Source organism: Puma concolor, chromosome A2 (assembly GCF_028749965.1).
Source record: "Puma concolor isolate L17-30 chromosome A2, mPumCon1.1.hap2, whole genome shotgun sequence".
Classification (NCBI taxonomy): domain Eukaryota; kingdom Metazoa; phylum Chordata; class Mammalia; order Carnivora; family Felidae; genus Puma; species Puma concolor.
The window spans coordinates 78664457-78682718 of record NC_141668.1 but is presented as its reverse complement, the minus strand read 5'-3'; the positions used below and the strand labels follow the sequence as shown (position 1 = coordinate 78682718).

The window sequence follows — 18262 nt, the reverse complement described above, 5'->3', positions numbered from 1 at the left end:
GTTGAGATATGTTTCCTCTATACCCAATTTGTTGACAGTTTTTATGATCTTTTCTCTTTCAATACTCAAATTTACTTCTTTTAAGTACATAAGGCCCTTGAATTACTCCTTTAGTTGTACCTTATGTTTGATAAATTATTTTATATTTTAGTTGTTTTAAATTAAATTTCCATTATAATTTTTTTGACCAACGAATATTTGAAGTATAATTTTTAATTTTCAAACATTTTCAGGGCTTTTGTTATAGTTGAGATTAGTGAGTATGGTTCACATAATAGTAGTTTCTTGAAATCTGCTGAAAAATGGTCTAGAATTGGTCAGTATTCCAATGATTGGGGCCTATGCTCATTAGATTATGCTTGTTAATGGTTGTTCTGGGAGTATGTATCCTTTCTTATTTTTCTCTGCTTCATCTCTTTCATTGAGATGATTTCTTTCACTGTTGTATTTGATTTGTCAGTTTTTTCTTGTCGTACTTAAAATTTTTGCTTTCTAGTTTTGAAGCTGAGTTAAAACATGCGTCTAAGGGAGGCAAACCATAAGAGACTCTTAAATACAGAGAACAAACTGAGGGTTGCTGGCGGGGTGTTAGGTAGGGGGATTGGCTAAATGGGTGATGGGCTTTAAGGAGGGCACCTGTTAGGATGAGCACTGGGTGTTATATGTAAGTGATGAGTCACTAAATTCTCCTGAAATCATTATTACACTATATGTTAATTGACTTAGATTTAAATAAAGTTAAATTTTTTTAAAAAAAATTACCAAAACTAAAAAAAAAGATGCATCTAAATTTTGAATTCTTAGGTTTTCCTGAAATAATGAATTTTTTTATCACTATGTAGTAGCCATAAATATGTAGTAATTTTTTATTCCTTAAAATCCACTTTGTCTGATATAAACAGAGTCCCACCAATTTTTTAGGTATTTTTTTAGTGTATTTTTATCTTTTTTTAAACCATATTTCATCTTAACTGACATGCCTTCCATTGTAAATGCATCCCAGTTCAGAGATATTACTAAGTGAGAAAATGGTTTGACAGCAAGTAAAATGTCATCAGTTGTATGCTGTATCCTGATTTCAGTATGTTAATATATGAAAAAGCGTACAGCAGGAAGGTACGAAATGGAGCACTTCTAGCCTTTCTATATCCTTATTTTTAAGTGTATCTTTTTAAAGTACTATTTAATTAGAAATTTTTTAAAAATTTCCATTGTAGTTGACATGCAGTGTTATATTAGTTTCAGATGGACAGTATAGTGACTTAGAAGCTCCGTATATTGCTCCCTGCTCATCAAGATACACTTAACTGGAATTTTTAAAATCTAGTCTAAAGGCTTTGTCTTTCAACTGAGGTGATTAGGACATTTACTAATATATTTAGATTGGTATCTACTGTTTTACTCTTTGTTTTGATTCTGTTTTTTTGAATTTCTTTTTCTACCTTCTCTCCCTTCTTTCTCCCTCTTTTTGTATTGATTTTTTTCCTCTCCCCCTATTTTATTTCTTTACTAGTTTACAAGTTACATACTACTCTTCTTTTATTGCTACTTCATTAATTTTAATATGCATATTTAAAAGTTAAAGTCTAAAGTTAATACTTTACTATCTCTCCATATAAATGAGGACTTTGTATTGTTTTAACTCCACTCGTTTTGTTTTTAACATATGCTACTACCATCCAGAATCTTAGGTCTCTCATTGATGTTTTTAAAATTCCACAAAGCAGGCATCATTGTTAGTGTTTCATTGCTCTCAATATTTGTTCAGGTTTACCCATAAACTTAAAAATTTCTTTGATCACTGTTTCTTCTTAGATCATTGTCTTTTTCTTGGAGTATGATCATTAGAAGTTCTTTTAGGAAAATTTATTCGTGTAACTCTCAGGTTTTAGTTTTCTGAATATGTGCTTATACTGCCCTCTTTCTGGGAAGATAATTTTGCTGGATATGCTATCCTGGAATAGCAGTTATTTTTTTCTTAGCATTTTGAAAATCTTTAATTATAATTTCTTCATAGCTTCTATTAATTCCCTCTTCAATTCTATCTGCTTGTTTGCTCATCCATTTAATTTTTTTAATGTCAAATATAATTTTTTACAAGTTCTATTTGTCTATTTTTCAAAGCTGGAGCTTTATTATCAGCCACTGCTTTATTTTCTCTGGTCCACCAAAAGCCTTGGCTATGTTAGGCAAATTTCCTCTGGTGTGTGTTTATTTATTAGTTTGTTTTCTAGATCACTGACTGAGAGCATCTTCTTGGTAGTTAGGACCTTTCTTTATGTGGAGGCCTCTGACTCATATTGACAACATACTTGGACCCCAGACTTAGAAGACCAACATATGCAAACACGGATCACGGAGAATGGAATGTATATCTTTCTTTGATACTTATACTGTTTTCCACCATTATATCTATGTTACCCCATGAAATCATGATTGCTGACCTGGATTTCTTTTGAGTCATATTTTCTGGGTGTGCTTTCCATCTCTTTAAGGTTAGTTGTTCTGTATTCATATGTATCTTATAGACAACTTATTGTTGGTTCTTATTTGTCTTAATAAAATTAAACATTTGGCTTTTGTTATTGAATTTAACCCATTTAAGATTTTTATAACTTATTTTGTATGAGGGATTATTCTGCCATCTTATTTTTTGTTTTGAATTTACTGCATTTTCTTAGTTTGCCGCTCAATTTGATAGATCACAGGTTGTTTTAATACTTTGAAGATTATGCAGAATATTTTTATTTATTTATTTATTTATTTATTTATTTATTTATTTATTTTTATTTATATATGAAATTTATTGTCAAATTGGTTTCCATACAACACCCAGTGCTCATCCCAAAAGGTGCCCTCCTCAATTCCCATCACCCACCCTCTCCTCCCTCCCACCCCCCATCAACCCTCAGTTTGCTCTCAGTTCTCAACAGTCTCTTATGCTTTGGCTCTCTCCCACTCTAACCTCTTTTTTTTCCTTCCCCTCCCCCATGGGTTCCTGTTAAGTTTCTCAGGATCCACATAAGAGTGAAACCATATGGTATCTGTCTTTCTCTGTATGGCTTATTTCACTTAGCATCACACTCTCCAGTTCCATCCACGTTGCTACAAAAGGCCATATTTCATTTTTTCTCATTGCCACGTAGTATTCCATAGTGTATATAAACCACAATTTCTTTATCCATTCATCAGTTGATGGACATTTAGGCTCTTTCCATAATTTGGCTATTGTTGAGAGTGCTTATGCAGAATATTTTTATGCTGTTCCTCTTATGTTACTATCATTGCTTATATTTTGAAATGTACTTTTATCTGTTCCTCTTTGAATATAACATCTCCTCATTCTTCTTTCTAAACAGACATCCATTTTAGCACACTTCTTCATTTAGTTTCTTCTTTTTTTTTCCCCACCTTATTCTGTCCTCTTCTACCATAAAGATGTCATTAGAAATTTTAGGTGTGGGTTGTAAATGATGTTTTCTCTGCTCTACTTCTGTTTCTCCTACTTCATCCAATGGAAGATGCCTAGGAATACCTAGTTTTTCTGAACCTTTTATTAGTTTTGCCAACACTGAGCTCACCTTGAATACTGCCCTGTTATACTCCCCCCGATGTTAGGCTGGTAGTGCTGTTTGTCTGCCCTACAGTGGATATTGGATAGGCAGTGAACTACCTATGACAGTGGAGAAAAAATAGCTAGAAAGTTCTTCCCAACACATTTGGGGTTTGTGGTTCTCTTCTCTGGAAATCTTTTCTCTCTCAGAATGTTCTCACAGTTTTTATGTTAATTCCTTAGGTCTATAAACCTCAACTGAATTTCCGTAGCATCTCAAGGCTTAACTCTGTGAGAGGGAGTCAGCAGCCTATGCTAGCTGTCTTTTTTTTTTTCCAGGAACTAAAGTCTTTATAATATCATTTTTATAACTGTATATGGAGTGCTAAATATTTGCAGTTTGCTCACCAGTAGCTTACAAAATATGGAAATATTTCTTAACAGAGTGGAATATATTAACTTTATTTAAAAAATTTTAACCTTCCCAGTTCTGATAGTATCAGCAGTGACGAGGAAGAACTGAGGACTTTGGGAAGCAGTGGTAGTGAAAGCAGCACTCCAGAGAATGTCGGGCCTCCTTTCATCATGGATGAGAATAGTTGGTTCAACAAGTGTAAGAGAGTTAAACAAAAGTATCAGCTAACCCTGGAACAGAAGGTATTTATCAGTTGCCAAAAGTCATTTAATTTGATTCTCATTATTGCGTTTGGACTGTCACTGCCAAAAGATTTTAGTTGAATGTAAGTGTTGACCCGCTGCTACTTCCTTTCTGTTCTTGAATTGTCCTCTTAATTAAAAATCAGGCATAGTTTTAAAAGAGGCTTTTGTTTGTTCAACTTCTAATTTTATGTTGTAATATAAAAATAAGCCATTTAGGGGCTCCTGGGTGGCTCAGTTGGTTGAGCGTCCCATTCTTGATCTCAGCTCAGGTCTTGATCTGAGGGTCATGAGTTCAAATCCCACGTTCGGCTCCACATTGGGTTCCACACTGAGCTCCATGCACGACGTGAAGCCTACTTAAAAAAAAAGAAAGTAATTTATTGTTTTGTGTGCAGTTTCATTTATATGTTTGAGATTTTAACATTTAGTAGAATAAAGATAAAACAAATACTAAGCAAAAGAATTCTATATTAATATCATTCGACATAGACCTTAAGGCAAAAGCACTATTAAATAGACTAAAGAAATACATTGCCTTTGAAAAAAAGTAACAGTTCACCAGAAATGTATAACATGGTGAGATGGGTAAAATGGATGAAAGGGTCAAAAGGTACAAACTTCCATTCTACTTATTGCAGCAAACATATCTTATTGAACTTCAGAGAAGGGCTTTAAATGGTGGAGAACATATGTTAAATTTTCATATTTAATTGAAAGGATTATTTTTTTTATGATTTCATCAATAATGTTTTGAGATTGTTTCATTACAATATGGAAAGAATAGCATTTAAGCTACTCAGTATTTACTTTCAAGATATATATTAGATTTTTGCAGTTGCTTTATCTCAATGATACTGTATTTTCAGGGTTATCTTGAAGAACTCTTACGACTTAGAGAGAACCAGCTGTCTGAATCTGTCTCCCAGAATAAAATACTGCTTCAAAGGATTGAAGATTCTGATCTGGCCCATAAACTGGAAAAGGAACAATTAGAATATATAATTGTGGAGCTTCAAGATCAGCTGTAAGTGAGCTCCTTTTGGAAAAATATTGGCGGTGTATAAACATAAGAAAATGTCATGTTTTGACGTAGGATTCAAATTCCAAGAAGTCTGATTGCTTGCTATTAAGTTATTTTCCACTTACTCTTTTTTAAAAGTTTACTTTTCTTATTTTAAAAGTAATCCGTGCTCATTATAGTTAGATTGCAAAATATAGAAAGAAAATAAAAATTACTTTCAGTTGTGCTACCCAGAGTCAACTGCTATAACTTGGTGTATATTCTTTCAAATGCATAAACATAATTTTTTAAAAGTGTTTATTTAGTTAGTTATTGGTTGACTGAATATTGGTTAAAAAAGATGGTATATAAGACCAGTACCACTCAGAGTATAGTGACAGTGCAGTGTTTGTTACCTGGCTGTCCCAGAATATCACTAAGCACAGTTTAGGAGAGCCTTTTCCATAGCAGTACTTTTTTTTTTTTTTTTTTTTTTTTTTTTTTTTTTTTTTTTTTTTTGATGAAGAAAGCTGTGTATTGATCTACATTCTGGTACCAGCTCCTTAAATTATCACTATTCAAAGCACTTGTACTGATCATACCATTTTGTCAAACTTGATTTTATTAATTATTTGTTTATGGTGAAAATCTTGTCACATGAATATTTAATCTTAAAAGATGATTTAAAAGTTTTTTTTTTGAAATAATTTCAACATTTCAGAGAAGTTGCAAGGAGAGCACAAAGAATTCCCATAGGGCATTTCTTAGATTTACCAATTTTCAACACTTGCCACATTTGCTCAGAATTCTGTCCCTCTTGCATACCTCATAACTTTTTCCCGTAATACTTCAGTTGTGTCTTTCCTAGGAACAGAAATATTCTCATATATAAGCATAGTTCATCTATCAACTTAAATTTAATTCAGTACAGTACTTTCATCTTACCCATAACTCATTTCAATTTCATTAGTTATCCAAATAATGACTCTTATTGCAGCTTTCCTTTTTCTGGTACAGGATCCAGTCCAGAATCATGTTTTTCATTTGGTTGTTTGCATCTTTGGTCACTTTTAACCTAGAAGAATTTCTCAGTCTTTGTCTTGCATGAGATTATTTCTGAAGAATACAAGCTAGTAATTTTATAGAATGTCCCACAGTTTGAGTTTGTTTGCTTTTTCTCATGATCAGAATGAGCTCATCAATTTGTGGATGCAATATTACATACATAGTATGTCTGTCAGTGCTGTGGATATCATATCCAGAGGTCCATGGAGTCTTTTGGGCTTTTTTTAGTGATACTAGTTTTAATCATTTGGTTAAGATGTTTTTCTCTCTGTATAGTAATTATGGTTCCTTTTAATTAAAGGATGTTACATATTTTGCACAGAGATCCTTTGAGAGCTAGTCAAAGTGAAAGATGATTTTTAAGTAAAAATTTTTTATTAATAAACATAAAACTTTAATGCTTTCTAGGAATTTGTATCTTGATGAAAAGAATTATGTTCACATATTATTTATTTTTTTCCTAATATTTTAAAGAGAGTTTGTCATTTGGAGTATTACTCATTGAGGGGCAGATTAATACCTTCCATAAGTCCTCACTTCTATAAGTGGGGAGAAAAATATCAAGAGCCAAACAATATGGATTTCTAGTTATTTCTCTACCATTAAAAAAGTAAAAAGATAATTTAATTTTTCATTTGCAGGTGATGCTGGTAGTCTTTCTTAATGGTGTTAACTTAAAAAATAATTGTGAAATCAGTTTTTATTTTGTCAAAGAAATATTTTCATTTGAATAATTAAAATGTATCATTTATTGTACTTTGGATAATTTAAAGGAAAAGATTCTTATGATTTGCCTCCCTCTCTGTTTGAAACTATTTTTTCCCCTTCCCTCCCCCCATGGTCTTTTGTTAAATTTCTCAAATTCCACATAAGAGTGAAAACCATAAGAGACTCTTAAATACAGAGAACAACCTGAGGGTTGTACGGAGGGAGAGCGGATAATGGGTGACGGGTATTGAGAAGGGCACTTGTTGGGATGAGCACTGCGTGTTGTATGTAAGCGATGAATCATGGGAATCTACTCCCAAAGCCAAGAGCGCTTTGTATATACTGTATGTTAGCTGTATGTCATACACTGTATGACAGTGTATTATATTTAAAAAAAACAAAACAGTAAACAACAATCAAAAAAGGAAAAGACTCAAACTTTTTAGTTTTAAAAAAGAATCTAAAATACAGTTTTATGTATGATAAGAGTGTCATTGATACTTAAAATTGTTTTTAACAAGCCTTTAAGGAGATTTAAACTAAATATTATCAGAGCAACAAATAAATAATGAAGGCCAACAATCAGAATTAGGCTGTTTTCTTGACTTTAGGGTTAAAGATTTACTTTCACATAAGATGGCTACAATCTTAGCCAGGTGTAAATTGCTGTCTTAAAAGATTCCTTTGTGCAAAAACCATTTTACAAGGATACTGAATAGAAGAGTAAGATACATTCCTTTGAGAGTCTTCACAATTCACTACATCAACTGAATCATCTCTCAGGTACTGAATACTCTGGGCATTTTTGTGATTGTAGAGAGAGTGGACTTTTTTTCCTTCTTTTCTTGCTGAGATTTTTGTCAACAGTTAGGAGGGCCTGCAGTGAAAGCTGGGCATTTAAATTCTCTTTGTTAATCCTGAGAAGATAATAGTGGCCCTGAGAAGATTAAAATTTGTGATGTGTAAAGGAAAAGGTCAGGAGAGGGGTTTAAATGGATTATGTAGAATGTAATATTTGCTTTCACGTTATGTTAATTATCTTTTCCTGGTTGATTTAAATCCTTTGTCACTTACCTTATTCTTTTTATATATTTCTCAATGCGTTGAGAAATATGTGTTTGGTGTGTTTTTGAATAACTGTTAAAATATGGTTTAATTTGTCTCAAAAAATGTGAACAGTCTACAGTTTTGGCAATAGAATTTAAGAGTGACGTAGTAGAGGAGCATTCTAAAGCTTTCCTGCGTATGTGGACTGTGTTCAGATACTGGCTTTATATTTGCCCGTTACGAGCTCAGTCTTAACGTCCTGTATCCTCTGTCTCCTTATCTATAAACTGGAATTGATATTTACCTTGTGGATTGCTATGAGTATTAAATGCTGTTGTATATAATATAGTTAGAACAAACAAAACATTCAATGATTATTCCTCTATTTTGGTCTCTAGAAACTTTAAAATCTCCTTTAATAAATACACCTGGATAAATGGTAAATTTAAAATATTTTACTTTATCATGCCCAGATGCTACACATCAAACAATGAGTTTGGACTTAGATTGTGTTATCCCCAAGTTTCAAAAAATTTGCTTTTCAGATCTAGTTTTTAAATGGCATTTGGATTAATATTTATAATCATAATATAGGTTTGTGTATATTGTGAGGAAGACACTCATGGCCCCTGAAGATTTTACTGGTATCAACTTTAACTGCAAGTCTTTTCTTCATTGATCTCTGATATATTACTAATTTGGATTATTTTAGATTATTAGGCTTTGACAAAGATATATTTGAGTGATTACATTTATGGTGGTAGAGTTTAAAAGTATTAAATAATTTTAAATCTCCAAATAATGATTGGAAATAATCCTATCATTTCATTGAGAATACAGCATAATTCTAGGTTTTTATTCTGATAGTTTTATTGAAATCTGTGGTACACATTTATTTAAATGACTTTTAACTCCATTTTACTTATATATTAAACTTCATTAAATAAATACAGTCTTAATGTATCAGTTATATTTTGAATCATATTTGGAAAGTTTCTCATAATATTATGAAATATATTGGTTTTGGCCTTATAAAAAACTTACTGTCATATTATTTATGCTGATTTGTGGAAAACTTTTCATTTTTGTATTTAGTTTTTTTCAGTAAGCACTTATTTAAGTGTATACTTCTGTACTTGAGAGTAATAGAATACAGAGAAGAATAAGACAGTTTCTCTGTACAAGGACCTCATAAGCTAATCAAGTGGACAGATTGACATCATTGGTCACATTGTTAATTGAAGAGTATCCTACATGGGAGGAAAGCTTTGTCCTCAACCACAGGTTTAGATCTTCAGATCGATGATCTCTTGTACAAATAACTCTTTGTAAAACACTCATTGCAAGCCAAAGGAGTAGGCAGCCTCAGAACAGTGTACATTATTAGTTCTTAGAGGATATATTAATTCTTACAGGATATTGTTGACTTTCAGAAGAAAATGTTGATGCCCTACTTAGTTACCAGTGAAATGAAGATTTTGTTCTTTGTTTTGCTTTCTCTCTTATTTTGAGAATATGATGAACTTGTTATATATAATCACTTCTGTAATGTGAATTAACTCATACAGGATTCACAAACTAGGATGTGATGTCCGTATAGCAAAGAAATCACCTTGAGTCATAGTTGATTTTTCCTGAGGTTACTGTTTCTCAACAAGAAACATGAATGGAATGCAAAAATACCAATATGGGCACATACTGCAATGCACCAATAGATGGCACTCTCTCACTATAGTACTCTTTCATCATGCATTCCTTTGGTTCAGTTGAACTTTATCTTGAACATGCTCTTTTTGTCCTTACCCAGGTTTGTGCATTCTATCGTTGCCTTCTTGGCAAGCCTTAACCTCAGCAGCCTCAAGCCTTCTTTCCACCCTTTTCTATCAAATGGCTTTTACTTTGTTGTTAAAGTTGTTGTAACATGATTATTATATTTCTTTACTTAATGGGAATTTAACCAATATTTTAAATCTGGTTTGGAATTTTGTTAGAAATGTCACTGTTTTTTTAAGTGTGTTATAGTTAGAAAGTTGAATAGGTTTTGAATTGTTAGCTCCTACCTCTGTTTTACCCATAAGGCTGGTTATTTCCAGTGTGATATTTCAGAACACTTTGTTTTATTTTGTTTCTGTGTTATAGCAGAAACGCCCATATTCATTGTGCTTCTATAGCTTGTAATTATTTTAGTTTTGATGATCATGTTGTCCCATCTTTGTCTAGTGGAAACCTCTTTATATTCATGTTTTGTGGCCTTCACTTTCTTTGATCTTTAGGGCTCTCTGCACAGCCGTTCTAACCATTAGCATAAAATTCTGCATTCCTGAAGCCATGATATATTAAATCTTTCATTTTCATGATTACGGCCTAAGATTTTCTCCATGTGCCATGTCACAAATGGCAGTGGAGGGTATCCTAAGAATTATAGCGTATCTGACAATAAGTGATAAGTGGAAACTAAAACAAAGGTTTACTGCAGTACCATTAAGATTTTGTTAGACTCTAGTAGACAGGGCGCCTGGGTGGCGCAGTCGGTTAAGCGTCCGACTTCAGCCAGGTCACGATCTCGCGGTCCGTGAGTTCGAGCCCCGCGTCAGGCTCTGGGCTGATGGCTCGGAGCCTGGAGCCTGTTTCCGATTCTGTGTCTCCCTCTCTCTCTGCCCCTCCCCCGTTCATGCTCTGTCTCTCTCTGTCCCCCCAAAAATAAATAAACGTTGAAAAAAAAAAAATTAAAAAAAAAAAAGATTTTGTTAGACTCACTCTCAGAACTTAACTCATAGCCATGGGCTTCAAATGTATTCCCTTATTAAAATTAAAAGTTCCTTCAATATCAGGAGCACTTGGGTGGCTCAATCAGTTGAGTGTCCAACTTTGGCTCAGGTCATGATTTCATGGTTCGTGAATTTGAGCCCCACGTCGAGCTGGCTGCTGTCAGCACTGAGCCCACTTCAAATCCTTTGTCCCCCTTTCTTTCTGCTCCTCTCCTGCTAACTAAGCTCTCTCTGTTGCTCAAAAAACAAACATAAAAAAATTTTTTAATTGTTTCATATCACTCATCTTTGGGGTTTCTCAGAAGTACTTGGAATCGCAGATATTAAATCCTACGTGCCAAGGGTCATATGCCTTCTATGTCCAGCTGCCAAAGTAACCTTCATCATGGGCATCAGCATAGCCTCTGAGGTAAATGAGAAAGAAGCAGAGTAACGGAGAGAAGATAACCCTCAATTTTGGAGACACAAGCTAAAGGATCATGTGAACAAAATAATAGCTTTGAATGACTAATTACTGCTATCAAAATAGAGTATAGAATTCTAGATCTTTTATAAGAACTTGTGAGTAACAGCAGACTTGAGCCTAATCTCTGAAAGGAAGGAAAAAGACCAAATTGAAAATCTTCTTTTTTTGTCTCTTTTGTTTAAAGTCATAAATGTTACATCCAGGGCTCAAAAGAATGTGGGATCTCATTTTTAAAGCCAGGATAATCTCTATTTACAAGGAATCTTAAGGATTTGAGAATAGAAGTGGAGGGAATCATTGGGAACACCAACACTTTAGGAAGAAGGTACCTCCCCCGACAAAGACCAAGAAGGAACAGCCAGATAGTTATGTGTGGAGTTGTTATTATTTCACAGGAGAAAAAAAATATATTCACTTAGGGAACATTAACAAATACCACTGCCTGGACCCCACCATTGTAGAATCTCATCTCATCGATCTGAGATGAGATTAGGGTATCAGAATTTTTTTAATGCTTCCTTACTTACTTCAATATATAGTCAGGGTAGAGAACCACTAGACTAGAAGTTTGTTGTGGTGTTTAGCAAAGCACAGTGGTATTTATTATGCTCTGAACAGCAATTTAATTGCTTCCCTAAACATTAAAGCTACCTAGATATTTTGTTATTTTAAGCAAGAAAGATACAGTGGTAATTAATTTCTAATAGTTTTAAAGTAGAATATATTCTGTATTTGCTATTCCCCGAAAGATTAAATTCTTTTTCAAGATGCCTTTTTTGAAAAACTCTGTATTGTCCTTTGGATTAAAAAAAGTGAACCATAGCTTATTTTGATAATGATCAAATTTACTTGTTTTTATAGTTCAATATTTGCTTATCCTGCTGACATTTATTGAGCCCCTCTTCTATCCTAGGTGCGTGACTTGGTGCTAAGAATACAGAAATAAATTTGTTCTAGTTCCTGTCCTCATAGCTCTTACAGAGGCCACAGACCTAGAAACAATAAGAGCAGTAAAATGTCACAAGTGCTATGATAGAGGTGTGTATGGTATACAGTGGGAAACAAAGGAGAACGAACTGGGAAGGATTGAAGGTGGAGTGCTTACACTAATTCCTTAAAGTGGCTTTGACGTTTGATAGATGACGGTGGGAAGAGACAGACCTCCCAGGCAGAGAAAACAACAAAAACAAAAAGAGATTAAAGCATCCAGCAAATATAGGAAACTGTATGCTAGCTTCTTACTCAAACATAGAAGGCAAGTGTGTATGTAAATGTGGCCAGGTGAGAAATGAGTTTATATTCCATGTTAAGGAGTTGTGTGGAGTTACCAGTATCACATCAGATCAGATTTCCATTTTAGAATGACAAACCTTTGAAATAATATTTTCTGATACATAAGCACTTACTGAGTACCTATGTAGTTCTAGGAACTATGCTAGCTAGGTACTGCAAATTTAAATGTGAATACGATAATTATGAGGATATCAGAATTGACTAAATGATATCTAAATGATGTGAGGAGTGTATAGGAACGTGTATATATATGTACAGTAATAAAAGTATGTGCACTTTACAGAAGTAGCACAAGAATAGTGGTCCAGAGAAAGCATCACTAAGATATTGATGTTTGAATAGGGCTTTTCAGGAGTTAAAGTGACCAGGTAAAGGAAGGAAAGGAAGGTTTTTCTAGATAAAGGGAAGAGTACATATGGAAACATGGGTACAAAACATGAGGAAGATCAGCATAATAAAATATTAACCAAAGTATTATTAGAAGCAAATAGTTTTTCTGTAAACATTGAAATATCTTTTATTGGGACTATATATTTTTATCTGAGATGAGTCTCTATTAAAAATTAAGATGCCAAACAAACAAAGAAAAAAAAAGAAATAAACTGAAAAACAGACTCTTAACTATAGAGGTTTACCAGAGGGGAAGTCGGTGGGGAGGTGGGTGAAATAGGTGAAGGGGATTAAGATTGCATTTACTGTGATGTGCACTGAATAACGTATAGAATTGTTGAATCACTATAGTATACACCTGAAACTAATGTAACAGTGTGTTATAACAGTATGTTAACTCTATTGAAATTAAATGAAAATAGGGGCACCTAGGTGGCTCAGTTGGTTAAGTGACCAACTTCAGCTCAGATCATGAACTCTTGGTTCATAGGTTTGAGCTCCACGTTGGGCTCTGTGCTGACAGCTCAGAGCCTGGAGCCTGCTTTGGATTCTGTGTCTCCCTCTTTCCCTCTGCCCCTTCCCCACTCATGCATGCACACTCTCTCTCAAAAATAAACAAACATTAAAAAATATTTTAGGGGCACCTGGGTGGCTCAGTCAGTTGAGGGTCCGACTTCAGCTCAGGTCATGGTCTCACAGCTCGTGGTTTGAACCCCGCATCGGGCTCTGTGCTGACAAAGCCTGGACCCTACTTCAGATTCTGTATCTCCATCTCTCTCTGCCCCTGCTCCCCACCCCTGCTCACTCTCTGTCTCTCTCAAAAATAAATAAAAATTTTAAAAAATTATAAAATATTTTTTAAATTAAAAATAATTTAAAAATTTTAATTAATTAAAATGCCTGTAAAATAGTTCACATTATCAGAGGAGAGGGGTAAATATACCTTTCTTGTTTTTAGTTTTTTTAAATTCCATTATAATTAATGCACAGTATTACATTAGTTTCAGGCATACAACATAGTGATTCACCAATTCCATACATTATTCACTGCCCATCACTATGAGTATATTCCTAATCCCCTTCACTTGTTTCACCCATTTCTCCACCTCTCCTTTAGCAAATGACAGTTGGTGCTCTATATTTAAGAGCCTGCTTTTTGTCACTTTTTTCCTTGTTTGTTTTTTGTTTCTTAAGTTCCACTCGTGAGAAATCATATGGTATTTGTCTTTCTCTGACTGATTTATTTCACTTGGCATTCTATCTTCTAGATCCATCAGTGTTGTTGCAAATGGCAACATTTCATTCCTTTTTATGGCTGAATAGTATTCCAGTGTGTGTGTGTGTGTGTGTGTGTGTGTGTGTGTGTGTGTGTGTGTGTGTGTACATACACACCATATCTTCTTTATCCATTTATCTATCCATGGACGGTTCAGTTGCTTCCATAATTTGGCTATTGTAAATAATTCTGCAATAAATATGGGAGTGCATATCCTCTTTTCGTATTCTTTGGATAAATACCCAGGAGTGGAATTACTGGATTATATTGTAATGCTATTTTGATTTTTTGAGAGCCCTCTATACTGTCTTCCACAGTGGTTGCATCAGTTTGCATTCCCACCAACAGTGCCTGAGGGTTCCTTCTTCTCCACATCCTTAGCAACACCTGTTGTTTCTTATGTTTTTGATTTTAGCCATCTTGACAGATGTGAGGTGACATATTGTGGTTTTGATTTGCATTTCTCTTATGATTGGTAATGTTGAGTGTCTTTTCATGTGCATATTGGCCGTCTACATGTCTTCTTTGGAGAAATGTCTGTTCATGTCTTTTCATTTTTAATTTGATGATGATGATGTTTTGGTGTTGAATTTGATAAGTTCTCTGTATATTTTGGATACTAACTCCTTAATCAGAGATGTCATTTGCAAATAACTTCTCCCAATCAGAGGGTTATCTATTTGTTGTGTTGATTGTTTCTTTTGCTAGTAAAAGATTTTTATTTTGATGTAGTCCCAGTAATTTTTGCTTTTGTTTCCCTTGCCTCAGGAGACATGTCTAGAAAAATGTTGCTATGGCCGATGTCAAGAAAATTACTGCCTGTTCTCTCTCCTAGAATTGTTATGGTTTCAGGTCTCACCTTTAGATCTTTAATCCATTTGGAGTTTATTTTTGTGTATGGCATGAGAAAGTGGTCCAATTTCATTGTTGTGCTTTAGCTGTCCTGTTTTCCCAACATCATTTGTTGAAGAGACTTTCCCCCTTGCATATTCTTGCCTTCTTTGATGTAGATTACTTGACCGTATAATCATGGATTTATTTCTGGACTCTGTTCTATTGATCTATATGCCTGTTTTTGTGTCAAGACCATACTGTTTTGATTATTTCAGCTTTGTGGTGTAACTTGAAATCTGGGACTGGGATATCTCTAGTTTTGTCCTGCTTTTTCAAGATTGCTTTGGTTATTCTGGGCCTTTTGCGGTTCCATACAAATTTTAGGATTGTTTGTTTTAGTTTTATAAAACATACTGTTGGTGTTTTGATAGGGATTGCATTAGATCTGTAGATTGCTTTGGGTAGTATGGACATTTTAACAATATTTGTTCTCCCAATCCATGAGTGTGGAATATTTTTCCACTTTTTTGTGTCATCTTCAGTTTCTTTCATTGCTGTTTGTTTTTGGAGTACAGGTCTTTCACTTCCTTGGTTAACTTTATTCCTAGGTACTTTATTATTTTTGGTGCAAATGTAAATGGAACTGTTTTCTTAATTTCTCTTTGTTCTACTTCATTATCAATATATGGCAATGGAAGGGATTTCTGTATATTGGTTTTGTATCCTGATACCTTACTGAATTGGTTTATCAGTTCCAGCAGTTCTTTGGTGGAGTCTTCACTATACTATACTATACTATACTATACTATACTATACTATACTATACTATACTATAATTAGATATTTTACTATATGCTTAGTATTTGGATATACTATGCTATACATAGTATCATGTCATCTGTAAATAGTAAAACTTTTCTTTTCCCTTACCAATTTAGATGCCTTTTATTTCCTTTTTGTTGTCTGATTGCTGTGGCTAGGACTTCCAATACTATGTGGAGTAAAAGTGGTGAGAGTGGGCATCCTCGTCTTGTTGTTAATGTTAGGGGGAAAGCTATTTTTTTTTCCAATGAGTATGATGTTAGCTGTTGGCTTTTCATAGATGGCCTTTATTATGTTGAGGTATGTTCCCTCTAATCCTACTTTGTTGAGGGTTTTTATCATGAATGAATGTTGTACTTTGTCAAATGTCTTTTCTGCATCTATTGAAATGATCATATAGTTTTTATCCTTTCTCCTGTTGATGTGATGTATCGTTGATTAATGTGCAAATATTGGACTACTTTTGCAACCTAGGAATAAATCCCACTTGATCTTGGTGAATGATTTTTTTAAAAAAATATATTGTGGAATTTGGTTTGCTAATATTTTATTGGGGATTTTGCTTGTATGTTCATCAGAGATGTTATACTGCAGTTCTCTTTTTTAGTAGTGTCTTTATCTGGTTTTGCTAGGTTGTCCCAATTTATTGATGTATAATTTTTTATAATATTTTCTTATAATTGCTTATATTTCCATGGTGTTAGTTGTCAATTCTCCTCTTTCATTTCTGATTTTTTTATTTGAGTCTTCTCTTTATCGCTCTCTCTCTCTCTCTCTCTCTCGATAAGTATGGCTAAAGGTTTATAAATTGTGTTGATATTTTCAAACAACAAGTTCCTGATTTTATTGATTTGTTCTACTGTTGTCTTTTTAAAAAAAATTCTGCTATAATCTTTATTATTTCCTTTCTTCTACTTGTTTGTTCTTCTTTTACTAGCTCCTTTAGGTATAAGGTTAGGTTGTTCATTTCAGCTGTTTCTTGCTTCTTGATGTAGCCCTGTGTTGCTGTAAACTTCCCTCTTAGAACAGCTTTATCTGTATCCCAGTGATATCGGACTATTGTGTTTTCATTTGTCTACATGTATTTTTTGATGGCCTTTTTGATTTCTTATTTAGTAGCATGTTATTTAACTTCCATGTATTTGACTTCTTTCCTGATTTTTTCTTGTGGTTGATTCTAGTGTCATAGCAGTGTGGTTGAAAAAGATGCATGGTTTAACTTCATTCTTTTTGAATTTTTTGAGCCTTGTTTTGTTGCCTAACATGTGATCTATTCTGGAAAATGTTCCACGTGCACTGGAAAAGAACGTATGTTCTGTTTTAGGATGGAATGTTGTGAATATACCTGTTAGATGTCATTCACAGCCACTGTTTCATTTTTCATTTTCTGTTTGGATGATCTATTCATTGATGTAAGTGGGGTGTTAAAATCCCATACTATTATTGTATTACTATTGATTACTCTTTTTACATTTGTTATTGGTTGCTTTATATATATGGGTGCTTTCATGTTGTGTACGTAAGTATTTACAATTGCTACATCTTTTAATTGCGTTTTTCCTTTTATGATTATGTAGTGTCCTTTTTTGTCTTATTCCAGTGTTTGTTTTAAAGTCCAGTTTTTAGGGGCGCCTGGGTGGCACAGTCGGTTAAGCGTCCGACTTCAGCCAGGTCACGATCTCACGGTCCGTGAGTTCGAGCCCCGCGTCGGGCTCTGGGCTGATGGCTCAGAGCCTGGAGCCTGTTTCCAATTCTGTGTCTCCCTCTCTCTCTGCCCCTCCCCCGTTCATGCTCTGTCTCTCTCTGTCCCAAAAATAAATAAAAAACGTTGAAAAAAAAATAAATAAAGTCCAGTTTTTAACTTTTTTTAGTGTAACCTCTGTATCCAACATGGGGCTTGAAGTCACAACTTCAAGATCACGAATTGCATGCCCTACAGACTGAGCTATCCAAAACCCTTAAAGTCCATTTTGTCCAATATAAGTATTGCTACCTCAACTTTCTTTTATCTTCAATTTGCATGATGTTTTTCTGTCCCTTTACTTTTAATCTACATGTGTCTTTAGTTGTGAAAGGAGTATCTTATAGGCAACCTATGGATGGGTCTTGTTTCTTTACCCATCCTATCACCGTATATCTTTTGACTGGAGCATTTACTCCAGTTACATTCAAAGTAATTATTGATAGGTATGTACTTAAATGCCATTTAATTGCTTGTTTATGATTATTTTTGTAGTTCTCTATTCCTTTCTTCTCTTGCTCTCTTCTTTCATGGTTTGGTGGCTTTCTTTAGTGATACACTTGGATTCCCTTCTCTCTATTTTTTTTTTACAGACCTATTACTAGTTTATGATTCTGATTAGCATTAGGTTTATATATA

At 33.9% G+C, this 18262-nt stretch overlaps 1 protein-coding gene across 5 annotated transcripts in view; it reads left to right on the top strand.

Annotated features, from left to right (window-relative positions):
- Positions 1 to 18262, top strand: part of RUNDC3B (RUN domain containing 3B) — a 148537-nt gene that overhangs the window by 88934 nt on the left and 41341 nt on the right. For all 5 annotated transcript variants that reach the window (XM_086696784.1, XM_086696782.1, XM_086696783.1 and 2 more), the window contains 2 exons: positions 4042 to 4210; positions 5080 to 5237. In XM_086696784.1, the coding sequence (XP_086552910.1) occupies positions 4042 to 4210; positions 5080 to 5237 (327 nt within the window). The remainder of the gene's footprint in view (positions 1 to 4041; positions 4211 to 5079; positions 5238 to 18262) is intronic.